At 48.3% G+C, this 27,188-nt stretch overlaps 1 protein-coding gene across 1 annotated transcript in view; it reads right to left on the reverse strand.

Moving 5' to 3' along the window:
- LOC144159871 (DNA topoisomerase 2-alpha-like) overlaps positions 1–8,995 on the reverse strand; it is a 68,010-nt gene extending 59,015 nt beyond the window's left edge. The window contains exons 1-3 of the mRNA XM_077691532.1: positions 8,366–8,995; positions 2,387–2,581; positions 1,443–1,670 (exon numbers count right to left, since the gene is read on the reverse strand). Of these exons, the coding sequence (XP_077547658.1) occupies positions 1,443–1,670; positions 2,387–2,581; positions 8,366–8,995 (1,053 nt within the window). The remainder of the gene's footprint in view (positions 1–1,442; positions 1,671–2,386; positions 2,582–8,365) is intronic.
- Between the last annotated feature and the right edge of the window lie 18,193 nt (positions 8,996–27,188).

Consider the following 27,188-nt stretch of genomic DNA (forward strand, 5'->3'; position numbering starts at 1 on the left):
CAAGAAGCAAACTCCAAAGATTATCAGAAATGATGGAACTTGAGGTACACACGTTTCGTCGTATCTTGTCTGTGCTCGGCAACTTATGTTGGGCACTGGACGTTCTCAGGAGTAAGCTCGGTTGTTCTTTATATTGTAACATTAAACAACAATCTCTACATTGCCGTAGTCATTAGAACCATGATCAAGTTTCAGAGTATCGGCACCCTTTCCTCTAAGTGTTGACGGCCGCCGACAGCGGCCGTTACTTGTACCGCGTCGCGTGACATTTTTAAGCGCGAATGCACTTCTTAAGCGAGCCTGAATCGTCCGCCGCCGTAGTCCGCATAGCAACAGCTGCGGGTGCGCGCGCTCCTCGTCTTCCCTAGCAACGGGGGGAGATGGGCGCGCGCTGCCTGGCCGCGTCCCCATGGCTCATTCTTGTTGTTGTTCCTGCTGACATGGCACATACCCACGTGGGGGATTGGCCAGGAATCAGGCGTGAGAAGGGCTAATGCACCCGCTTAAAGGAGTACTGACACGAAATTTCAAAGCTGAGATCCGCTCTAGCAATCAAGTACAACGACAACACAAATAGGTGTGTGTGAATAAATGCATCTTTCTTTCTTTGTAGTTGTGTGTGTGTGTGTGATCTCTCTTTCGCGAACATTACCGAACCGCGCAAATTCAACTCGTGCATTCGCACTTTCACATTCTTCCCCTCGGGGAAATGCCGGGAATTTTTTTACTGCGGATGAACCATGTGTATTGGTGCCGCTGTGTTGTCGCCTGCGTGCGTTCTTCAATAAATCGTGATTTTTAGTGCGTAGTGTGCCTGTACGACCCGTTGAGAGTGAGTATTTAAGCCACAGAGAGAATCCATGCTCTATACTGGACTGTCAACAGGCCAGAAGGTGGAAAACGCGCGCGTCGCTTCCCGCTGGGTAAGAACGATAGTGGTCTGGCGTAAATTGGAGCCACTAAATGAGCTACGCTAGCGTAGCCAAGCCTGACCCCGTCGCACCGGCGCGCAATCTCGAAACCCTCGAAAAGCACAAACAGCTCTCATGGTTGCGTAGCGGAGCCCGAACATATTCCGTCCATCCCAATTGGCTGACATTGGGCACAAAAAGGGGGCCAACCTGGCGACAGGCGTCAAAATGGTTGCCGACGTGCATCAGTGTCGTTACTCTGAAGCGCAGCTTATTATTTGGTCTGGGCAGTCAATAGACACGAAGCCACGTCCACTTCCAGTTTCCCCTACTAGGCTTGGCCGTCTCTAGCTCACATCCAAAACTGTCATGAGGTACCAGAGCAATGCGCGGTCTCTTTAGGCCACTCGCGCTCGACATTGCTGGACGGGGCGTGTTTCTTCCGGACACAGAATGCTTATTGAGCTAGGCCCCACCCTCTGTACCTCATCACGGCCCTGCCTGAGGCTAGGGGGCGGAGAGACGGCATACCTTTTTGACCAGCTGATCCACCACGCAGTCCACGTGTCCGCCACCCATGGTGGTCGCCAAGTTGTTTACGAAGCTTATTTGGCGGAAGTAGCCATCGGGACTCTTGGTCACAGCCACATCCCAGCCAACGGGGACCACGAGGGGGTCCCCGTTCTCGTCTACAACGCCTCGAGTGTACAGCTGGACGTACTGCTTGAAGTTGGAGACTGGCAACTCCTTCTCGTTGAACTTGACCTGCGCAACAATGACCGACGCGCTGGCGCTGTGCGTTGCTTCGTAGAGCACATTTACGCACCCACCCTTTTAGCCGCAGGCGTAACAACTAGACATAAAATCCTTATTGCGGGGCTGCCCAGGGGGTCAACAAGCTCAGCCCCGATGCTTCCAGAGCGTGCATTCGGCGCCAAACAACATCTCACTGGTGTTTGAGGCTTTAGTAATCCATAGAGGAAGGTTTAAAATATAGCGTTCCTAATGTTGCAGCCCAATTTTTGCGAAATATCGCTCTGAAAGCAAAGCACATTTCGTGGATGGGCAAGCAACTAAACATGGAGATGCGCAGCGAATGTGTTCCTTCACACAAAAAGTAGCACCAGTAGATCGCTGGCACGTCATGGGGCCAATCGCTTAGGCAGAGGTAGCACGTGTGCTTCGACGACGGTCCAATCTGAAGCCGAGATTTCCATCTGAGCTGCTGAGCCAGTGTGGATGAAATAAACGTGTGAAACAGCATAACAGCGAAAAGTAACGTGACGACACGAACACGCTTTAATCTCTTCCCTTATTATTGCTTTGCCCTCACACTCCCCTCGCAAAATGCTCTAGCAGACTCGCGCCTTTGTGAAGCGCGCGTAAATTTTACAGCACAAATTGTATATACACTCACTCACAAGTGCACGCACGCGGCGCCATTCCCCTCATTCTGAACGGAAAGAGGAAAGTGCATATACCGTTACTCCCTCAAGACAGCCGGCGAGGTCAAAGGCCCGGCGATGGAGTAAGGCCACAAAATCTCGGTCCATCTCTTTCAAGTGGAACTTTCCCAGGTCCGGCTCGAAAGTGACCTCGGTGAAGTCTGTGCCGGCGACCCCGTAGGTGACCTCTGGCTTACCGCCCGACTTCATGTTGTTCTTCCACTTCTGACCGGCAGGACAAAGGGGCAAAAAATGTGCATAGTCACGTGAACACTTTTGTGTAACTAGCATCACCGAACAAGCAATTTCAAGGCCAAATGCTGAACATTTGTCACAGTGCTCTTATCAAGCAACGTCTAAGAGCGATACCGTGGTTCTGACAATGCGCCAACACGCCAAATGCCGTTCCGCTGGGGCAATGCCATACACTGCCACTAAGTTCGATTGAAACAGATGCTTCGAAACGGGGGGCTCGAGCACCTCCTGCCGTCTAAACGAAGAATCAATCCATGCCCTTCTGGTTTTTGGCATAATTAAACACGGCCTCGGAAAAAAAATCTTGCTCCATAGAGCGGCGCCAAGCGCGAAGCTCAATACGATTAAATCATTCTGCTAAAAACACGTCCCTTCTTCCATTCTAACATTATAATTTTCTATTAGGCTCGTTTCTTTTCCCCTTGCACCTTCTTGCCGACACCATATTATTGTTAGAGTACTGCTGTTCCTGCTAAGCACTTACTTCCCATAATTTACATGCCGTCACACCCAGCGGTGAATGTAGTGTTTTATTGATGATAAAAAGTGTATAGGCGGTTTCCTGTACCTACACAAACACAAACGTGTATAGACAAGCACCGCAATTTCTACGAAGATATTTTCTAAATTGAAGTGAATATTAAGGCAAGGCAAACAGGAATGCGGTTTTTAAAAAACGCCAACATGTTTGAGAAATGGCATTGCACAGAACCCTGGATACTGATGTAAAAACCACACAGATATTTCGTCAGTATATCTTCTAGCTCCATCATAATCACAATCAGCAACAATCGTCTTGAGCCCTAATCATCGAAACACTTCCGAACCCTGTAGATTGAAATGCAAGGTGACCAAGTTATACTAAGAAATGACGCCAACAAAAAGAAAGACGGATATGTCATGTTTCGGCCCGTGCTTTTCGGTGTTTCCTCCAAGTACACCGAGGAAGCAGGTTTTATTAGAAGACGAGTCCCAGCCTTTTCTATCTGCCTACCCCTTGCAATGACAGTTCAGACTCAGCGCCAAATTGTTTTCTTCTAACTTCACGAAGCCGCTTTCCTCAGTATTTTTTCTATTTCTCGTATTTTTGATTCGCCAAAATATTGGGGAATAAAAAAGGCTACTATCCTTCATCCCATCCTCCTAATCACCATTATCATCATCACCTAGACAAGTTGACTCTCCCCTCATAAAAACCAGGATCCGTCCTGCGCTGTGGCTATAGTATACGGCAAAATATGTCTCCCCATCGAACTTCTCTCGTTTCAGTGTTGATTGCCTGTATCGTGGTCTGCTTCGCGTCTACTCCAGTTTGTGTGCTCGCCTGCCTGCAGCTCTGTGTGCCTCTACTGTCTGCGCAATCCTTGCTACACAGTGGCCGTTTGCATAGTTTTTAAAACATCCAAATGGCTCATGCATCGCTCGAACTCTCGACTAAATTTTGCTCAGTGCATTGCCTAAGAGACCGACGCTGAAAGAGAGCTTAGAGGCAGCTCAGCTGAATTGGAAGTTGCTTGGCTCGCACGACAACGAAAACATGCACGTTTGTTTTCCCTCTTGTCGTCGTCGCGGCCAAACGCGCTTTGGCTGGGTGCGGAAAAAATAAAAATAAAGAAAGCAGAGAGCGAAGACCCCATCAATCGCTGCCGTTGCGCCCCCTAACGCGGCCTAACCATCTACCCTAGACTAGGTAGAATGAGCTTCCGTTTTGGCTTGTTTTTGTTACCGGAGGGAGAGTCCACAGTCCTGTTTGCGCAGACTCGACGAGGTCGAGTTTAGTCGGAATAAATAGGTTTTAAAGGCGAAACCCCTTAGGGGCTGGGGTTGTTGGCGTCTCCTGTCGTCATCGCCGTAATTGTCCTCTCATGTAGTCACCGTACTAACACTGGGAAACTCGTTTACGCCTCGCGCTCAAGAGCTTCGTGCAAGACAGGAGACTTTTACAGCAAAGCTGCATACCTCTGCCACGAAATGGTTTCAACTCCGTAGGCAAAAATGCCAAGGCGCCAATAATACACTTATACCACTTATACACAGCATTCTTCGCCCCTCCCCTCGTTTCACGTTAGTGGTGATGGCCCGGATTTGTTTGAAGTTAACCCCTCCCTCCCGTATAAACGGACGTGTTGGGTCAGAGAGCAATCGTGGCGAGTCAAGTCGACCCGGAGGCAGGGGGAGGTTGACTGAACTCGTCGAGCTCGGAAAGGGCATGTGAAACCCGTCAGGCACAGTCGACTGGCCGTTCGCCCACTGACCTCTCCCGTCTGCCGCTTTACCCGCTGTTCCCATCACGCCGACGTCGCTCTGCCGAACGGTACGCGCGCTATTCAAGATAGCATCGACGCGGGCTCCACGTACGCTGTGGACAGATGTATAGGCCCTTACATTACTAACTTTAGTCAACGAAACAACAAAAAAAAACACTTAGCAATTTACTCGACAGAAAACGGCAGAAAAAAAGGTTATATTCATGAACCCATAAAGATCTATGAAAGAAAGTGGAGCAGTGGAGCAAATCACGACGTGTTGGAAATCTTGCTGTGCTCGTCGTACGAGAGCTGGATGGGTGTCATATTTACGGCTGGCTATGTTTGGTTCTGCACGTAGGCTGAAATCCGCTCGTGCGCCCGAGATTGCAAATACTTGTAACAAAAACCTTGAAAGAATTTGTGGTCACTTCGACGTTAAAAAAATGTGCACAAATATAAAAAATAACCTACTGCGGAGAAATCGAACGCGGCTTGTATATATTGGTTGGTTCCTACAGTCAGATTTGAGTAGCCAAGTACGTAGGGTGATTTTAGTATTTTTAATCTTTTCTCTTGGTTCTTTTCGCTAGGGGTGTGTAAATATGTACCGTTAAAGAGATTATGTGTCTTTCCTTGGAACAATCATGTAGTTGTACAAGATGCAAGCCCGAGTCAAAGGTTGGTTTTGCTATTTCTTTGTGTATTTGGAATATTCCTTTGCGTGGGGAACTTTTTTTCAATGTTCGGGTTTTGGAGGAGATGCTGCTCATTCACACCCAACATCCTAGACGGTACGCTCGACCATCTCTGATATTATAAAAAGCCATAGGCCATCACCTTTCTACGTTATTTTACACAGTATGATCGCTTCAAGGCATACGCAGAAAATCATCCCCCTGCTCCAATACCCAACCGTGGCCAAATAAACGCTTATACTAGAATACAGAGGGTGGTAAAAAATCCATAGGGTGGAAAAATTAGCAGTGGCTTAGCTCGGCTATGCCAGGATATACGTAGTGTGAGCTAAGGTTCAGCTGATATTCTTGAGTTTCCTGGTTATCTAGGATTAGACGATTTTCATGCTTACTCTGCTAAAACGATTTCCAATCCACTTCAATCCAGTTCAATCCAATCCAATCCAGTCGAGTCCAGTCCAGTCACTGCTCCTCGCGCATGCGTAGCCCGGCTCTCCAGGAGCCACAAGAAACGGCTATCAAGCGGCTCCGGCGCAGCGTCAAACTTTGCTACTGCGCAGCGGAAGCGCACAGCTGGGGACACGCCGGCGCCAGTGCGTCGCCGCGGCTATGAGGTCAGTCCTCTGGAATGCGCAGACTAGAGCACTGCACGGGACTGATTTTAAGGCCCGAGCCCGGCCCGAGCCTACTTCGCGAAGCCCGAGCCCTACCCGGACCCGTAACACCGAGCCCGGTCCGGGCCCGGGCATTCATAAGTGAGCCTGGCCCCAGCCCGGACCGGGCCCGCCATCTCAAGCCCAGGCCCGGCCCGGCCCGGTAATTTGTTTTTTGGCCTAGGGATGGCCCCCGCGTGTGTGACCAGGCCCGGTCTTTGACGCTGAATCAGGTTTGTTTATTATAATCCGGGCGATCAGACGGAGCATCTAGTCTGTACAAGCACGTCATTAACTGAAACGCAACAAATAAGGGTTTAAAGGTGCACTTAGTTTAGCTTTCACCGTCTGAGTTCACGCCACATCACCGTAATTATAGCTAGTATTCTTGCACGAGAGACATCATCACCTTTGATTACCAGACTCTTGGCAACTTCACGTGGTTGTCTAGGCCACAAGTTGGTATTGCTGAAATTTTTTTGATCCGCATTTGAAACAACAAGTATGTACGCGCGTTGAAATACTTCACCTGCAGTGGTTGTTAAGCGGTGGTGTTTCTCTGGCACGCGAGTTTGATTCCCGGCCACGGCAGCAGCATTTTGATTGGTGCGACATCTAAAACACACGTGTACATACACAGACATAGGTGAAAAGCTCCAGGATATCTGAATTAATTCATTCCCCTCTTGGGCATTCCTTGTAATCGTATCTTTGGTATGGTATACAGCATAATATAAAATCTTGATGCAGTACAAGAAATGTCATTAAAATTGCTGTATAGGGACCATCATACCTAGCAAAACACGTTTTTAAGACGATGCGTACAAATAACAGCAAGAAGCGCGCAACAATAAACCAAGAATATTCATTTTGATGCTCTTTTCTACACTTCATGTCGGACCTATTAAAGGCCGTGCCTATGAATTCAAGCCCGAGCCCGGCCCGGGCCCACGGCATCGAGCCCGAGTCCGGCCCGGGCCCGCGGCATTGAACCCGAGCCCGGACCGGGCCCGCCGATAATCGACTTCGGGCGGCCCGGCCCGGCCCGCGGGCCGGGTCGGGCCCGGGCTTTCGGGGCGGCCTTGGCCCGTGCAGTGCCGCAGACCGGCGAATGTGCACACCCAATTCTCTATACACCCGTGCTCCAATTGGTTTGGAATATGGTCGAGCTAGCTAGCCCTGTTGCACTCGTAATATTTATTCCGCACCAAAACAAGCCCGGAGTAGAATGTTTCTGGTCATTGCTAGAAGACCTTAATCACAACGTCTGAATTCCAGCAAGGCTAGTTATGGCTACTCAGAGTGATCACATCTCACACTTAGTGACGTTGAATAGCTATCCGAGTCCGGCGTTAGTCAGGGAACGTCAATAAGGGTCATGTGTCTTAGCGATGTATACTGCATCCACCAATTGCACAAACAAGATTCTGTGACGTCGCACAAAAGTAACTAAGCAGGCTCCGCGGATTCACATGTTCTCTTTATCATCTCCATAATTTGTCGAAGGCTTTCTAAAAACTGGCGCCATTGTTATCGGGACAAACCAGTTGTTGTCCTTGCCTGCATTTCGTCTTCGTGGCGCCTCGAACTGGGCTAGCTGCTCAACCACCGTTGGGGGTCACACGCTGTGCGGTGCTAGTAGCTGATCAAGCAGCAAGGATACGCTTTGATGTTACAACACGTTCAAAGACGAGCAACTGTGCAGCCAGCGTTCGAGAAGAACAAGAAGAAAGAAATTAATGAGCAAAAATATATTATGGGGTGGCTTCCAAGTCCGGAAGTCCATGGGCAATCTTGGCGCTCGCCGCTCGGTCAACAAGGATAATCTGGCCGTCGAGGCTTTAGCTGGATAAGATTCTCTCCCACTGCTCACGGGAAGGGTTTGGAATGGGGCTTCCCCCATTCCCAACCCTTGCCGTCGGGGGTTTCGGTCGCACTCCCAGATGATGTGATAGAGTTCACCTGAATTCCCGCAAAACGCACGCTTCGGGGAGTATTGTGTGGGGAACACATGATTTAATCGCACTAGGTTTGGGAACGTGTTTGTTTGAATTCATCGCAATGTGTTTTCCTGCTTTTAGGCAAACTGAAATTGCCTTCCTTGTGAGTCATCGGAAGCTTGCGCGTTCGAAAGCGAGCAGCAAGGCCATGACTTACCTGCGCGAAGTGTGCCTTTTCGCTGCCGGAATAAGTTTCGACCATAAAGCATTTACTGAAAATGTTGGCCAGCTTGGCACCGTAGCCGTTGCGTCCGGCAGTGCTGGTCTTGTCGTCGTCGTCATAGTTCGAAGAGCTAAGAAGTCTGCCGAACAAAAGTGTCGGTACCAGAATCTTCTCCTTCGCGTGATAAACCACTGGTATGCCTTTTCCGTTGTTCTTGACTCTGATCTCGCCTCGGTCTGAGTCCACGTTGATCTCTATACTATCCATTGCATTGTCCCGCTGCTTGTTGTCCGCCGCGTTCATCAATATCTCATTAAAAATCTGAAACAGGCCCGGAACATACGTGATTGCACGGTACTTCATGCCTCCGTCTTCTCCGTCGTCTTCGTGGTATACCCACGCCTTCTTTTTCACGGGTTCAGTGGCACCGATAAATGTGTCCGGACGGTGCAGAATATGCTCCCGAGGTTTCTTCCGCTGGTAGATATCCTCTACGCGGTCCTTAGCGACTTCATTTACTTTGTTTCGCCCTCGGCGGGCTGCCTTTAGACGTTGCTTTGCTTGCCCCCGAGCGTCTCTGGGGTCTTCGAGGCTGTCCGAGGACGCGTCGTCGGACGCTGCCATCACTGGCGACGCTGAACGACCACGAAAATTGGGCAGGTTAGGCAGCGGACGTTGGCACGAGGAGAACAGAGGCGAGCCTTCCGTTCAATGGGACGAGGTGCTTGAAATCGCGCATCCGAAAAGCTCGCGCCACCAATTGCACCGATCGTGGCGCAACGATCAGCTATCAAAAACTAGACGGATTAAGGGATGTGCTGGCGATAGTGCCACTTTGATCTCTCTCACCCACCCTGGGGGATTGGCAATAAAAGTGAGGGAAGAAAACTGGCGCAGCTGACACTTGTGGTACAAGGCTGGATAAATAGCAGAGCTTGGGCTCGACCTAGCTCCTACTCACACTGGCAGCAGATTCCACGAGAGAGGGCCCAGCCAGACCCCAACAGTGCAAAGCCGTTCTGGACGGCACTGTGAACCAAACACCATTAAATTATATACAGTGTTTTATCCAGTAGCAATCGTCGTCTTCGTCTTCCAACGGTACAGCCACGTGAGGCAAACCCTCTTGTAGCGTGTCGTCGACTCGGTAGACATCCGCTGCTTCGTCAGGTAGTCCGGGGGCTGTCTCCACGTGTGGACTGTGTATGGATGATGTTGGTGGTGCCACAAGATATGGCTCATACGCACTCAGGGGGATTGACCGAGAAAGGGGAGCTCCCCGAGAGAAACAATATGCTCAGGAAAAAAGAAATACTTTTAACAAACAGATGGCTTGACTGATTCGTCGCCATTCTCTTGGGCGCGTAGAACCCGCGGCGCGTCCACTGATCGCTACACGACGACGGCGACGACGAGGGTAAGAACTTCGCATGAGGCGTAACCCAACGCGCAGGCCTGGATGACGCCGGGCAGTCGCCGCTGTTCACGCGCTCACGTGCGCTGGTATTTTACTTTTCGTCTTTCGCTTAAGCCACTTCGCGAAGGTTGTGTGCTCCGACATTTTTTATTTACGATAGAATTCCCATTGGCGCAAAAATAACCTATTTATTTATAAGTACAGATGAGCACCCGTCTCTCTGAGAAGGTCAGAGGGAAGCGGGGGTGGGGTCCCCAGAATGAAGGCGTGTGCCCCTCAGCTGCCGCCTTCTGACTGAGTCCAGTGAATGACACGCCCAAATTAGATGGCCCGCATCAGCTGGTTCGGCAGGAGCTGGGCAGACGGGGCATTTAGCATCGAACGGAGCATGGTAGTTTGGGGGCCACGGTCGGGTCATAGAAGACAAACGCGCCACTCCAATGCCAGGGATTTAAATCCCCCCCCCCCCCAGCACACCCTCCCAACCCCCCCCCCCCCCAAGAGGATTTCGACACCCCCCCCAAGAAGATTCCACACGAGCACACCGCCTATATGCCCTCTGTCTAGACGGAGGAAAGGGGAGGCCAGAGTTCCATTTTTTTGAAAATATGAAGCAGACCTAGTTTAACTATGTAATGGCTCTTCGCGTTTTATTTCGACACCCTATATTTCCCTAGTTTTGCACTAGCCATATGGAATGAACGAAGATTAAAGGCAACACACGACAGTTTTATGCATTTCTCCTTGGACTGAATCTGAAAGTGCTTCTCAGCTAAACGTCTACTTTCTTTAGTGGGGACTAGCCCTTTAAAGGCTGCAAATTAGGGTAAAAGATTACACCATCTTCCCGTAAGGAACCATCAGGATGATGCGAAGCATCATGGGGGTTCCATGTAGGTTCCATTGTGTTGCCGTTATGTTGTTTCATTTATCGGAGCACGAATGGGAACGTAGTGTGAAGCCCGGTATGAACGAGTGTCTTCTTGTCTCTTTATTTAGACAACGTAAGTAGCGTCTGTCAAGTTCGGGGTCCTCATTTAATTAATGAAAGCCGCCGGTGGCTCATGTATCGGCGTCGCCTCCGCTGGTAGCCGCTATCCCGTGTCCCTTTCATGTAGCCTCACGGACGCCAAGTTCAGAGCCGCGGAGAGCGTGTTTTGTGCGCGTCCTTTTGTGTGCCAAAAGACGGGGGCGATTAGCCTGAGTACCTCTGTCGCGTCGGAAGTGGCTGGGTCATTCGGCATGACAAGCTGACGGGAAGCTGAATGATGGTGTGTCTCTGAGTGTCGAAAAGGCGCGCGGTGTAAGTTTTTGAGAATTTGCGAAGCCGGCGCCGGGCGGTCTTCGTTGACGGGTCGTTCGCCTCGACGACGGTCGCCTGGGCTGGCAGCGTCTCTTCCCGTGGGCTGTTCAGACGGGCGGCGGCACCCCTTAGTCTGGGAGGGTATTAGCAACGACTGCCTCTTTGTCCCGGCGCGCGCGCAGACAAGGCGCCAAGGCGAGGACGCGGAAGGAGGTTAGCCGCGCGAAGACCGCTCCAAGCCGTCGGCTTGGCGTTTGAGCAGATGCCGCCCGCTGAGCGTAATGGTGTGTCCACTTTAGGACGCAGACGTCCTGTATTTGCTTGTCGGGTGTAACAGCGTGCGTGGGAAATGCACTATGAGGGTATAAGAGAGAGGGTTGGGTCACGTAACCGCAGGTGGGGACACATGTGTGATTGGCTGGTTCCTGTGGCCAATCAATAGTTTCTATTAATTGTTTGAAAGGTTTTTCTCTCTTTCTTGTCCACCCCCTTCTTGGAGGCGGGGTTTTAGGTATCAAAACCGGAGTGTTGGGTTTGGTCTAGGGTCTGTGGAGAGGGGATCTAGTTCAGTATTGATCTCGGCCGAACAGGCTGGTGCTGTCAGAGTTACAATGTAACCGTCACTCTGACCTGATGTAAACTTTGAGTAATGTAAATAGTGTATATAAACCTAATATCCAGCAAGGAAGGCAGTCCTCATCCCTCACCCGCTCCAAGCATCGGTCGTCGGTCATCGGAGCGATTCGAGATCGTCCTCTCGGCTCGCGCATCAAAAGAACATCACTATTTCGTCTCCATCAGTGTGCCAAGAAGATGCAGAGGCGAAATTTTACTACGTCTAGTTGCGGTTGTCGTTTGGCCTTGAGTAATGACGGCTTTGTGGTCGGTGAAGTGCACCGTGAACGGATGCTGCAGTAAGGGTTCCATCTTGAAGCTGCTAAAGACGAGGTCGATGCACGTCCCCCGGATGGTCGTCGGTTGTTTGTGGTCGTACTAATGCAGCACAGAGAGTATCTCGATGCCATGTACTGCATGACCCATGTAGACTCAATTATGTGGACATTAAAGTCACCAGCGAGAATGAACGGCACGGTGTCCTTGTACGTGTCGTCCTACGCTACCATGGCGCGTTCGATGTAGTTTTCAACGCTTAGGGATCTGCTTCTCGCTGCTTGCGCTTACGCTCAGCTTCACGTGCCTTCGCAGCAGCATCAGTAGCTTCCTGACGGAGTTTGCGGCGCACCTGGGCTTCGCATGCACGGAGTTTGGGATCCGCTGCTCGGCGCTGTCGTTTACGTTCAGCTTCACGCGCCTTCCTCTTCGCAGTTTTGTCTTCTTCTCCTTCTTCTTCAGCGGTGCTATCGGAGGTGCTAACATTGCCGTGAACGTTTGGGTAGATGCTGTTGCTTGTACTTGCCTCAGCCCAAACGCTGAAGGGGCTGTTGGTTCCTACCGAACTCATCCTACAGCACTGGAGCGGAATTGGCGCAGGCGGGTGTCGGATGTCGTCAGCGATGGGGTGCACGCTGAGGTATTTCAAGAATATTTTCTTCATTCGAAAAGAGCGTATACAGGCTTTGTTCAGCCTGTGTACTGTACTGGAAGAATAAATGGCGGATTCTTGGTCTGCTCGCTCTTCTGGAGCTCGCGTGCCTGGGCGCGAGTTGTGCTGTAGATGATGATGCGGTGAGAGTGCGGTGACACGACAACATGATGATGATGATAAAGAAGATGACGAGGACGACTACGATGATGATGATGAACAACCTTGTTTGGTTCCCAACTCAGAAAGGGACGCATGCACTCTAAACTTTTTTCCCTCCCATATACTCCCTAGAGGTTCTTTTTCGCCTGTCCCCTAGTGGTCCTCCTTGTAGGAGTTTTTTTACTACTTGGAACAGGGAGGTTTTGTTTACCTCCTCAAAACAGGGCGTTTTTAGGTTATAGAAAGGAGGTATTTAGGGAGTGTTAAGAAATGTTCGGGAGAATTTAAGGAGGTCAAAATGGAGTATTCTTTACTGTTTATGGAATTTTAAGGCGGTTGAATAGGAGCCTATTATGGCTCCCTTTGGAAGTACTTATGTTAGTTTAGGGGCGTTTTTAGGAGGTTCAAGGGAAGCATTTACTTCTTTTGAATGGAGTTTGGCGAAAGCTTGGGGAGTTTTGTAGGCCTTCCGAAAGGAGGTTCGCAAGGCCACAAGGGAGAATTTCTAGTTCCCTGCGGGAGTACTGATTTCATACGGTTTTTCTCGATTTCAGGTTTATTTCAAACGAACTTTCGCAGACAAGTTTACATGATACATGGTGTACACAAGGAGGTTCCGAAATAAATACTTATATTGAATGTTGAAAACCCAGAACGATGCAAACAGGCTACACAGTCCTCCCAGTAAAGATGATGCAGTCAAGACACGCTGGCCATCGATGTGGAGGCTAACTTCCCCGTTCACGGAATGCAGGCAGGGAGTCAGAGGAACATCTGCCTGAAAAATCAAAAAAGAAAAAAAATGCCCCACACGTAAAATTGAAAACAGACACTATGGTTAAATGAACTTAATGATTCGGTACAGTAATAAAATTGTAAGGCCAGGTTCCCTGCGAATTCCCGTACCTAAATTAGGAATGCAATAAAACCAAGTGCCAGGACATTAACCGTCGTGGCTTTGGCAGCAATAAAAAAAATATTACTTCCGCACAATATACTCGAGCCCAACTTTAAACGAAAGTGAAGATAAAATGCAAGTCTCTGTAGGTTGATAGATTAGTTTTTGTTTTTGACTGAAAAATACTTTGGTATTGCATGATTTTGTTAACTGCTGTCTCTTGCTTTAAGATGCCAGCTTGCATCTATTCAAGTGAATGGGCACACAGTTAAAGATGCAAACCCTTACACTACCTCTCCCCTACCATGGTGGCTCACTTTCATAGAAAAAGTGCAGCTTTTTCGAGCTGGACGGCTGTTGCAAGCCGTGGCAATACTCACTTCTGCTGGAGGGGCCAACGTGGTTTCCGAATGCAGCCTTGCCTTGTACAGCACAGCCTATCCTGCCTTAAGATTTATGAAGTCATTCAACTCGATCATTTATCAGGATCTGCAGAAGAAAATCGTGTCAGCAAATAATGAATTCATGCCGGACAGGCACCCACTGTTTCAGTTATACTTGCAGATACCTCCACCTATTTCCCTCCTGGTGTTACATCCAAAGCTAATTTGTTACGGCTTGTCTCATCAAGTATGGTCATCTGTCATAACACAGCTAGTCATACAGGAAAGTCCTTCACTGGGTCAGAAAACACTTTCTTTTTTTACAGTAGTGATAAACTAGGCGACTCAGTCATCCGTATTCTGACAACTTAATATTCTGTGTCACCGAGCTGACAAGCATGATTGGTGCATAAGGTCATTTGTAGCCGCAACCGTTACTACAGCCTTGTTAGCTAACGTAAACCTCGTTCATGGCACCAAATTACTTGTGATTGCATGGCAACCAAAAAGAACAGCTGAAATGGAAACGCTATTCTCGCAAACTTACCAACGCTGCATGCCACACACACCTGCCTTAGTTAATTTACCGTGATTGTACAAGTTTCCGTCACGCAAAACCACAGTGCACTTTTTGGAGCTGCAAGCTCCGTGTCAAAATCGAGTGTCAAATGAATGGAGTAATTTTTGTGTATGGTCTTACTATTGATTATGACAAAGTTATTACCAAGAAAAGAAGAGTGTGCATTGTTCTTCTAAAAAATGATATCCTTTTTTATGCCCGGCGGACTTGTGTCATGCTACGGCAAACTCGTTTCTCTTCCATAAGGGCATGAATTTGTGTTTTTAATTACGTGGCCTTAGCTGGCGACTGACGGGCCCCGATTGTATACAGACCCCTCATTGTCATCCGAAAGGGAATAAAAACATTTCGGTTTCGAACTACGTCGCCATCGTGGTCCACACTATATGCATTTAATCGTTCGATAGGTTCATAGAATCTTTTACGCATGTCACCGTTTCATTAATAGGGTACGCTGTTAGATGTGAAGAGTCGACTCAAGCGAGCAAACAACCCCACCGAATCTACAGGGCACAGTTTTCGAAGGGGGTGGCCGTCTGATCTGCGGCTTTCGCCGACCAGAGCGCTAAGAATGAGTCAGAGCCTTGAACGAAAACAACACAAAGACTTATATTTGGATAGGCAAGCCATCAGGAGCGTTAACAAATAGATATTACAAAGTAGAGAAGTTAACTAAAAAGAACACGAGCAGTTCGATGCATATGAGAGACAGAGTCCCACAATATTCACCGACCGGGCCCGACGATGCACCGCTGTCGGGGGCGATCCGGCTACCTGAGTAACCGTCACGTTGCTTTGAAACGACTCCGCGCGCAACAAACGATTTCATCTCGAATGCCCTGTTACAAACCGGCCTACAAAAGAATGCGAATGCATACCCCAAAAGCCACAAACAAGTACAATAAAACGAGTGTGCGCTTTTAAGTGCGAATGCACTTTATAAGCGACCCTGAATTCCGGTGACCGCCGTCCGTCCACATAGCAACAGCTGCGGGTGCGCGCGCTCCTCGTCTTCCTTGGCAACAGGGGGAGATGGGCGCGCGCTGCCTGGCCGCTGACATGGCACATACCCACGTGGGGGATTGGCCAGGAATCTCCTCGTCTTCCTTGGCAACGGGGGGAGATGGGCGCGCGCTGCCTGGCCGCTGACATGGCACATACCCACGTGGGGGATTGGCCAGGAATCGGGCGTGAGAAGGGCTAATGCACCCGCTTAAAGGAGTACTGACACGAAATTTCAAAGCTTAGATCCGCTCTAGCAATCAAGTACAACGACAACACAAATAGGTGTCTGTGCATGGCACATACCCACGTGGGGAATTGGCCAGGAATCGGGCGTGAGAAGGGCTAATGCACCCGCTTAAAGGAGTACTGACACGAAATTTCAAAGCTGAGATCCGCTCTAGCAATCAAGTACACCGACAACACAAATAGGTTTCTGTGAATAAATGCATCTTTCTTTCTTTGTAGTTTTGTGTGTGTGTGTGTGATCTCTCTTTCGCGAACATTACCGAACCGCGCAAATTCAACTCCTGCATTCGCACTTTCACATTCTTCCCCTCGGGGAAATGCGGGGAATTTTTTTCTTTACCCGTGCGTGTACGTGCTGTGTGCGGCACGGGTACTTCGCAGTTAACCCTATCCAAACGTTTGACAAACGCATCGACTGATAACAGACCACTTACCAGCGAGCTGTCCACAGCTGTCGCCGTATCCAAATGCTGTTAGCGGCCGTTCCTCGTGTGACAGGGGCACATAAAAATCTTTCCACCAAATGGCACTACTAGTCCTTCTCAAATAAGAAAAAACGATGGCCCAAGGCGAGGCTTGAAGCTCCGGCCGCACCGAGCCACCGGCCGCGCTGCGTCGATAGCACGGAGGTTGTTTACATCCGGGCAGCAAGTCGTGCCGCCAGGACAAGTTGAGTCGCTGCAGTCGGGTGCGTTGGTGCGCTGGCACGAGAATTTCAATCGTCTATATATGCGCAAGCAAGCGAAGCAGATGAGCATTGCAATTGTTTTCAACGGCGAGAACTGTCTCTTTGTTATCAGTAGACTTTGACAACACCTATCGCCAAAATAAACAGATTGAAACAACACGGCCGCGCCGTCTGCCTGTGATCGCGCTGGCTGAAGCATCTATACGGGTATACGTACGGTATGGGGTTTGTAGCTGCATGCAACCGACGCGTCCTGCTTACTCGTTCTAATTAGCATTAGGCCACGGTTGAAGTGCTGATACACGGAAACAACAGAAGACTAACATGGCAACCGCCCGCTTGAGATGATTATCCCAGATGGGGAGTTTATTTTGGACGTGGTACTATACAAGGAACCGAAAGCCATCTCACAAATGGTGTTAAGTGGTTCTAAATCCTCCCTTTTGCTACACGGATGGGCAACGGTACTACCATGGAGGTTCGTCCACATTTTTAGACCATGCCTAGGGAGTACATTTTTTGCTATAAGTACTTTTCAGGGCACATTACTTGATTAAAACTCCATTTCCGGCTAGTTTGCGTTTACAGTGTGGCGATGGAGATCCCAGAAACGCCTCCCCTCGTCCGATGGCAGCCTGTAGCCCTTGAGGCTCGGCGGCCTCCAAGGACATGCCCCATTCCCGTTCATGGTGACGCCGTTTAATTATGAACGCAAACATACAGCTATTTTGATAATTTCCTTCTAACACGTTAGCATTCTGAACCAGATTCGCATTTTGGTGCATGTAGAGAGCGTTACAAGTACTGCTGGTGCTTTAGAGTTCTCGCCAAAATGCATATTAAAAATGAGTGAAGGACATAAGGCGCGTTCATAGCACATGCTCCCGTCTAAGCTTGTAGCGCAGCTTTCATGTTCGTGAACTTTCCCGTACACTGGTTGACCTTCATGAACTGGAGGCAGCAATGCCTGGATCAAGTATAGATGGAATTGGTGTAACTAAAGGACAATTGCAGCAACATGTTACTGAAAAATACCACGGTGCTTTAATTCGGTCAAGAACACAAAGGTTTTTTGACAGTTATCCCACTCGCCGTTCGCTGTGTGATGAGCGCCGATCGGCTCTTGCAAAGGAGATAATTGAGATTAATTATAATGGTACTAGGTATACCGACTCAGCTGATATTGCCGGTGCATTCCATGCTCATTACAGCAGGTTATTTGGTGGGTCCAATGTCGTCGGTCAAGAGCATGGCTTTCATTCTCTCATTGGGGCACTTCCAAGGCTTGCTGATGATAAGTGTGCCGGGGTTTCCGGCCCTATTACACTGGAAGAGGTTAAGATTGCCATCTCTTCGCTTAAGACAAACAAGACCCTTGGACCGGATGGACTGAGCGGGGAATTTTATCAGAAGTTTTGTGATATCCTTGCTACAGTCCTCTTGGACATATTCATAGCCGCATACGATCACGGTGTTTTGCCACCAACCTTTTACTTAGGGCACACAGTGTTAATACCAAAAAACTGCGGATGAACACAAGCTGAGATCTGTAGAGGGCTATCGGCCAATCTCTCTGGGCAATGTTGACTATAAAATATTCGACAATATTTTATCTAACCGTCTTCAACATGTAAATTCTAGTTTAGTTGGTTCTCATAAAACGTGCGGTATTCGGAACAGAACTATTCAAACGAATATACATATTGCTCGTTCAATATTGGAATGCGTGTCTGACTCGGTTGAACAGATGGCCCTTATCCAAATTGACCTTGCGAAAGCATTTGATCGGGTGTCTCACGAATTTTTATTTTCACTTTTGGAAGCGGCTAATGTAGGTGATGTGCTATATAGAGGCATTCAGCTTTCCTACAAGAATTCTACTACACAACTTGTCGTCAATCGCATTCTCTCGAAGCCATTTCAGATCAGGTCGTCTGTTAGACAGGGCTGTCCTCAATCGCCTCTACTGTTTGCACTGTACATAGAGCCTCTTTGCGTTAGCATACAAAAGAGCCAAAGAGTACGTCGTTTTTCGTTAGCGTCATGTGAAGTTAAAGTTCTTGCGTATGCTTATGACATTGCCTATTTTTGTGCTGAGAAGCGTAGTGTTCACGAAACTCTTGTATTGACTAAGGAGTTTTGTGACGTGTAAGTTAAAGTTCTTGCGTATGCTTATGACATTGCCTATTTTTGTGCTGAGAAGCGTAGTGTTCACGAAACTCTTGTATTGACTAAGGAGTTTTGTGACGTGTTTGAAGCGGTCATGAATATTGTCACGAAGCCAAGGACGACGCAGTTGTTTTGAAAAAGAAACAAGTTTATTGGAGCGAACTTGTGCTCCCCTAATAACTCAAAAGAATACAGAGGCGACGAAGCAGCGGTGAACAAAGTGACGTGAGTCGGCGAGCGTGGCAGAATCGAATACCCCGGCGTCTGCTCTGCAGGCTTTTTATCTTCCGGCGCGCGTGGTTCTCGAACCGTCGATTCCCATCGAGAACATTGTAGATCCAAAAAAGTTATTCCGGGCTGTTCACGTTAGATCGGAATGCTCTCCCTATCAGAACAGATAACACATGCGGCACAGAAAAAAAGAATGGAACACGCGCTTCCCTTGGCACAGAGATAACACAGACCGACGCAGCCGGGCAGTAAAAGCAAACCACAAATAAAGAAACCCAATGCATGGTTCGCGGCAATATGGAGAAAAGTAAGGGGTTTTGATTTGGCCTGTGGGGAACCAAACCTTCCAAATTTGCAGGTATTAATTGGGACAACACACCGCTTGAGTACCTTGGTGTGCCTTTGCACCAAATAAGGAACTCAGGACCACACTGGTCTTCAGCACTCACGCATGTCAAGCGTGCCTCGCAGGCATGGATGGGGCGAGAACTTTCTGTATTTGCTCGTGCGCAAGTCTCCAATGTCTTCTTGGTAGCAAAGCTTGTTTATGTGCTTCAGGTACTGCACTGTGCGCGGGCGAAAGTCCAGGCTCTACACAGAGTGTTTGCTACCTTCGTGTGGGGATCTGAACGGGAGCCAATGCGCAGGGATAATTTTTTTCTTCCTTTATGGTCTGGTGGTGTTAGGTTAATGCATTTATTTGTGCACCAACTTGTGTCTCGGTTTTTCTTCTACAAGTTGGAGGAGCATCCATTTTTACATACTGTTTTCCTCGCCGGCTGGGACATTGCGCAATGCCGCCGCTGCGACGCCATTGCTGGCTGCCGAGCCACGGAGCTTCAGTACCGGTTTTATCGTCAGGCGGCACAGAAAGTGTGCCCCAAGACCGGCCCGTCTATGGCCGCTTTCTGGCATGTCCGGCCAGCATCCAGGTTCTGGCAGCCACTGATCATGCGTTGAACGGCCAACATTCGGCAACCAGCGCTTCGGTATTTTTCCGTCCGCCCGTGTCCGGACGCACAACGGCAGCTAACCGGCTGCCAGATATTCAGTTCTCTTACGGCTGCCGATGTTGAGAAAGAGGACGGCCGAAGTACGGCCTTAGGGCGTCCGTTTTTTCTTCGGGAAGCGGTAATCGGCCGAAGCACGGCAAGCGACCGGCCACAGAATATGTGTATTCTTGCGGCAGTTGGTGTTCGAAAGGAGACCGGCCGTAGTGCGGCTGCCGTGCATTCGTTGTTTCACCGGTGAACCGCGCGTCCGGCGGTAGAATATTCGTTTTCTTCGGGCAACCAGTGTTATGAAGGATACCGGCCGACGTACGGCCCCAGAATATACGTTTTTCATTCGGTTAGCTGTCCTCGGCCGAATTACGGCAAGCGAATGGCCACAGAATATTTGGCAACCGGTGTTCAAGAGGAGACCGGCCTACGTAAGGTACCTGGTTATACGTCATTTTTTCGGCAAACGGCATGCAGCCGAACAACGGCACGCGCCTGGGCGCCGAGAATTCATGCACAGACGTGTTTGGAAGGAGACCGGCCGGTTTTTTCCTGGGGGGAGAAAAAGCCGTTAGGGAGCCGAACGACGGGGACGCGTTTTTCATCCGCTCCGTGTTTCTACGTTTTAAATGAACGAACATCGTTTGTCAAACAGTAATGAGTGTTCTCGGTGAACGGGCACGGTGCAAGGACTCACTGGACATTAGCAGGGAACCTTTTAGGCCATCGAAATGTCGTTTATTGCCACAAGAAGACTGTGCAACACCGACGGGTGAGCTAAGCCTCGCCAGTCATCGCCGCTACCACGCCTCTGCCGCCGGATTCGTCGACGCATCAGCTCGAGGCTATTCGCCCCCTCAAGAAATGGAGAGCATTGGAGACATCGACCCGGCAGAGATGTCCGATCCGAGATGGAGATGGTTCACCAAAATAACTGGCCTTCAAGGGCGTCGAGCAAGCGGCCACCACGCACGAGCTAAACCACCACCATGTCAAGGACTCCCCACCAAAGAAAGGCAAGTGCGAGCAAAAACGCGTTATTCTGCTTACAATTAAACTGCGACAAGCAATGTAGCACTATGTTGTTGGTGATATACGTAGAAGAGACTCGCTCGTGCATTGGTAGGATCAACTTCATGCCCTGCACTATGTTACTTCATAATATTTTACGACTATCTATTTAGAAAAAAAATTATTTTAAATTTGCGATAACAACAGAGCCTTGTCACTGACGAAGCCTAGCTGTTAATTTAGTTCCGATGTTTGAAGGTGAGCTTAGCTACTCTTGGGATATGACTCATTTAGTTAAACATAATCGCCAGCATCCTAGCAAACACGAATTTTGTCAGGATTTTCTTGCTCAACGCAGATTGTTGAGTTCACGCACGATTTGGCTCTTGCAATAGATAAGCTTAAAGTGGTTGACTGTATATTCTTGGACTGCAAAAAAGCAAATGATGGTGTTCCATATCACCTTCTGCGTAGTACATTTCACCCTATGAACTGAATGAATCGGTTTTTGCATTGTTATTACTATTGGCCCTATAGCTTTGTTCAAAAGTACTGTGTAGTTTACCGGACTATAGCGAATGAACGTGATTCCGTATACCTGCAGCTTTATTCGAATTTAATAACTGCCTGGTGTGCTGATTGAGAAACGTTTTTGGATGTTAAACAGTGTGTTAACGGCACCTTTACAAGAAAACCTTCATTCCAATTGAATACGTATACCGTAAATTATGCTGCTGTGACAACGGCCGAGGAATATAAATACCTAGGAGTTTATTTAGGGAGTGGTTAGAGGTTAAATAGGCAGGTTCACGCCATAAAAGTTACGGCTGCATATGTTTTTGGCTTTCTGAGACGAAATTTCAGTGAACCTCCATCTAACTGAAAAGAACAACCGTATTTCACTCATGTGCGCTCAATCTTGGAGTACGCACGTGTTTTCGTGGATCCCTACACCAAAGAGGTGGTTGATACCCTCGAAAACATACAGAATATGTCAGTGCGATTCGTATTAGGTAATTGGAACGCTCAACTTAGCATGAGAGAAAGTAAAAGTAAACTGAAATGGCAGGACGTGAAAGATCACAGACGAAACCACAGGTTGAACTTTTTTCGTAATATCTATCATTGGAAAACTGGAGTAGAAGGGGAGAAGTATGTCCGAGCACCATTCTACATATCGCAAAGTGGGACCGCTAGCTTAAAGCAAATTATTAACTTTCCTTTAAAGGTGACGCCTTGCGCGATTCATTTTATTTTACATCAATACTGCAGTGCAATTATCTTCCACGTATCATTGCATTAACTGTTTATATTGACGATTTTCAGCGCGCTTTGTAGAATTATTTTGTTATTTTGTCTCACATTTATTGCTTAGTGTTATGTATCTCCCTTCTGTAATGAATGCAAAGGCAAGCAGGCATCAAATAAATAAATAAATAAATAAAACAATGAATAAATAAATCAATAAAAATAAATAAATAAATAAACTTCCAGAGGCGCAAGTTTGCCTCGGACGGGTTGAGAACCCTACGCATTCGACCTTGACCAATATAATATTTATTGCCCTATTCGTTGCAGTATTCAAGGTTTCCTTTATGCATGCTGCCATTGCTATGTTATTTGTTTGAAACAAATTATGTAACTCTAATTTTACGCCTTTCCTTGCGTGAACACAGAGGGATACAACTGCAGCCACCTGAAGCAGGGCGTCATTCGCAACGCGTCTAGAATTTTTGGAACGTAGTATGACATTAGAAGAAAATTAAGTTCTTTTGGACTATTAAGTGGTGTGGACGTATACTCATGAAAACAACATTAAAATAGATTGAAAATGAAAGTACCTGTTCGCTCCTTCTTAGGATCAGCCCTGCGCGAGATCATCAGAAAAGTTGATCGAGTAGAAAATGTCTTTGCAAGAAAAAGGTCATCAGAAAAGTTGATCGAGTAGAAAATTTCTTTGCAAGAAAAATGGGCAAAAACTTGACATACTTTTTTGTGAAGGAGTTATATTAAATGCTCCTGAGTGTTTTTTGAGAACCAAAACGCTTCGCAAAGGCATTCACGCCGGTTTTATATACATCAAAATCGGTCAAGCAACTATTTTAAAAATAGTTTATGTAGTCATAGCATGAAAGTGTTCCGGAATATTGCCCTAAAAGAAATTGGCTAAAAGCGGCGCAATTTATCGCTCTGAAATTCAACCCACTAAAGTATGCGCCCGCTGCCGCCCCCCTCCCCCCCTTCACCTTTCCCCGTTTATTACAGGTAAGCCGCCCCACAGAGGATATCAGGACCTGGACAATACATCTATTCAAGCTCTACAAAGAACTGAATATTTTTTGTGTTCGGTAGTAAAAGAGGCACAGCAATTAAAGGAACGACAATTTGTGAGCACTGTTTAATAAATGAATTTTGCTGTCAACTGAGGCTGGTAATTAAGCAAGGCTGCGCTGAAAGCTTGACGGCTGGTGGTTGCACGCGAGCTCACTTTGATGTGGTTGCATTGGACCCAAAATGCTGGGTTCGTGCTGCTTCTGCACTGCGCGAATGAGTCATCTGCTTGCGCGACATGCAGCGACCGGCCTCAGTACAGTTAACGTACTGTGGCTGAAGTCCAATGCCCGTAGCGCGGCCGCATTTCCGGTAGCTTTAGTCCGGCTGGAGTCCGACGACCGCACCTCGGCTGTCCTCCGACGGCCGTACGTCGGCCGTACGGGTGGCTTTCGAATGGCCGGAGCCCTACGGCTGGAATCTGGCCGTATGTCCGTAAGCCGGTCGACTGGCCGACGGACACTGGCCGTTGGACAGCCATTGGAGTACGGCCGTATACGGCCAAAAGGCCCACATTTGGACATGGGCCGAACATGGCTGCCGGAAAACGGCCGGACAGAAAATCACCGGCCAAAGTACACCGGCCTGTTTTAGGCCGAACAGTCCTGTGCTGCCTGGGGGCAGTTAATGGCAAAGTAAGAATTAGCTGCTCGTTCCCAATAAATGTCGCACCGGTGTCGCTTTATGTCGCTTTTCGGTGTCGGTGTGTTGTGCCTTAGGCAGCACGAATATCGCCAGGGAGGGCAAAAGACCGTTATTCCGTCCGTGAAACGCGACGCAGAATGGAAAAAAGTTTGGTTACATAGATTTGAACGGGCGTACTTCAGGCCGACGCTGCCATCACTCTTTTGGGAGGTAAGTTTCTGAATGCTTGTTTTTGCTGTGTTAAATTCTGCGCGAGCTTGAGCGGCCACTTACGAAGAAATGCGTATTCCCTCCGTGACCGTCGTCCACACCTTGTTCTGAGTAGGCATTGCGCGCAACGCCGAGTTCGTCCCGTCGTAAGCTTTGATTTGGATAAGAGGCCGTATTTGTCATGTGCGCGCTTAACTTCCAGCATCATTATCAGCAGCGTAGCATGTTCAGTCGGTTGTCGTAATGTTTTCGTGACGCGAGAATTGTTCACCTGAATTCGCGCTTTTTTTGGCCGACGGCAGCTTGCGTCTGACCATGTAGCGTGACCGTTCCGAGTGCGTGTACGCTCTTTTTGGCGTGAAGTCATGTTTAGTGTGTTAGCGACTCGGGTGGTATTGTAATCTCGTTGTTATGACATTGGAGTGATTTGCTGCGTAATATGGGCTTGAGGCTGTTGCGAGAACAAAAATTGCGGCTAGGTAAACAATTTAAGGCCAGATAATATAGGGACCCCGCCGTTGACGTACGTTTGATTCGCAATTTCTGTTATCGCTTTGTTAAATTCGCGCACATTTGAATGGGCACTTCAAATGCCTATTCGCACCGTAACGGAAGTACGCCCTTTCATCCGTGTATGCACAGAGGACTGTTAATTACATCTTACGTTTGCATTACACGTGATGCTATACATTTGTGGTGTACGCGCTTACTTCAACTTAGCAGTCAACGGCGCAGCGTATCCAGTCATTGCGATTTGAAGCAAAACACACTGGGCGACTATATTATTTTCAGCAGACCTATTTTTGTCCAGCAAAGCGCTTGAATTTGTCCAGCAGAGCGCTTGAAGCAAAGCGCTGGGTTTAGTGTAAGCGAGTTGAGCGGACGCGGCACTGAGTAGATGCGCTAACTTGACCATGCTACGGTAGAACGGTCACTAACTCTCTTCTGCAATGCATTATTCCCTATGTTTGCGTACTGTTTGTGGCGCATCTCAAACTCGGCGGCGACATTTTTTTCCCTTCTCTATAGGATTATTTCACAGATCAATTTGAGCAACGGATATTGGAGAAGCTTGGCGTTAAAAAACTAAACCCAAATGCCGCTCCCAACATTTTTTCTCACAGGAAGCCACGTCAGCAGCACAAGCCACCTGCACGACGTCATTACGGACGTTTGTTCCAATAAAATATCTATTTGGTGGCACCAATTCATTTTTGTGATTGTTTTCTCTTGATTATCATCGTGAAATTGGTTCTCTTTCGAATTTCTTTCGGGTGTATTCGTGTGTTAGTGCAATGTACAAATATGCCAGAATATATCCCAGTATAAAACAATTCTGTCCAGGCGCCTCCATTAATAACGGCTGTAAACGACCGCACCCGGTGAAAAAATGTATTTCATGAATAATTACCTGCAGTAAATAGTTACATAATTTGTACCTAGAGGGACTCGATCTCTGGTTCGTATGAAAAAGGAGAGGCCACAAATCTGTAATTTCAGTTTACCCGATCGATTGATCGCAGTCTTCGCTGGCGCATATTCCCAGAATTACAAGCCTGCGTTTTTCACTCGGTTCGCACATGAAAGTGCGGCCGCGAGTGCAGTTTAGTGTATCCGGCTACGAAGTCGCGGAAGCAGGGACTTTTCATGTCGTTGTACGTGCACACACGCACAACAGCATGTGTATGTTTTTATTCTATTCACAGTTCCCGGCCGCGGCGGCCGCTTTTCTGATGGAGGCGAAAAGCAAAAACGCCCGTGTGTACGAGATTTCAGCGCACGATAAAGATCCCCAGGTGGTCAAAATTAATCCGGAGCCCTCCACTACGGCGCGCGTCATCGCCTGCGTTGCGTCGGCGCGTTAAACCCTACAATCAATCAATCAATCAGCTTGTTTGCATTGGATATACTGTTTTACGTGCAAAAAGGTGTGCTGAAGCTGTCGCGAATACCGAGTATTAGGCTTGTGTGCATGGGAAGCGCATACAACGATTTTGCAATAAATTTGCAATGAATGATGTACAGGTGTTAAACTCCCTGCACTGCTACTACCAAGGACAAAGATTACAGCCTGTGATAAAGCGAACACATTGTGAAGTTCATTTGTAGTGTGTTTTTTCTACGAAATGCACTTACCGCCCAGACAAGATGTCAGACATTGACGTGATAAAGAAAATATGGTGAATGGGGGAACATTTGCAAAATAGGGCCCACTCCTGTGGTTTGTGGAGCTGGCTAGTGCTGGACACATGATCCACTCACAGCGTAGCACAGCTCGCCTGTGTGGTGCAATCACTCACGGCGTTCACCGAAGGTGAAGGTTCTCAGGCTCGGCAGCGTCTTGTATGGCAAGATCATCCACGAGCTGACACGAGACACTCAGGACCACGTCAAGGGCCACCTAGAATGAGCCAGAATGCCAAGGACAAGTGTTAGTAGCGAAGCGGTTTGAGCATGAGCAAAAACAACTGAGGCACAACAAACTAGGCTCCCGCTGCAACAGGAACGCAGGCTCAAGCCAGAGTGGGATAACACAGCAGGGCCCTGAAGTCACTCGACCCATCCGGGAGGCCAGGCCCAGGCGATAAGATTCCTTGGCGACTGATGGCAAGGGTCTTCGAATTCAGTGGCTGATCGAATGAACATGCAGCACAGTGATCCGCCATTCAAACCATGTCCTGTCCTGGTTGTGTTTCTTCTGCTCAGACTGCAAGGCCTTTGTGTAAAACCTGCAAGACATTCAAAGATGAAAGTACACAGAAAAAAGCTGCATCACTGATATCCTGCTACATTGATTATGCAACACTACTAGATTCGGACAGAGACTTACGGGAGAGAGCTCAGTCTTGAAATCTGTATCGCCCTACCTCCATACTCCCTCTTAGCACTCATGAATGCTCATGCTGCATAATTGTGCTTTGCAAGCGGTAACATACTGCATTCATGCCCGTTCCCTTTCAGTACGGTGAACATAAACACACTGAACACAGCTCA

Source organism: Haemaphysalis longicornis, unplaced genomic scaffold, assembly GCF_048455015.1.
Source record: "Haemaphysalis longicornis isolate Haplotype H1 unplaced genomic scaffold, Haemaphysalis longicornis Haplotype H1 scaffold_10, whole genome shotgun sequence".
Lineage (NCBI taxonomy): Eukaryota > Metazoa > Arthropoda > Arachnida > Ixodida > Ixodidae > Haemaphysalis > Haemaphysalis longicornis.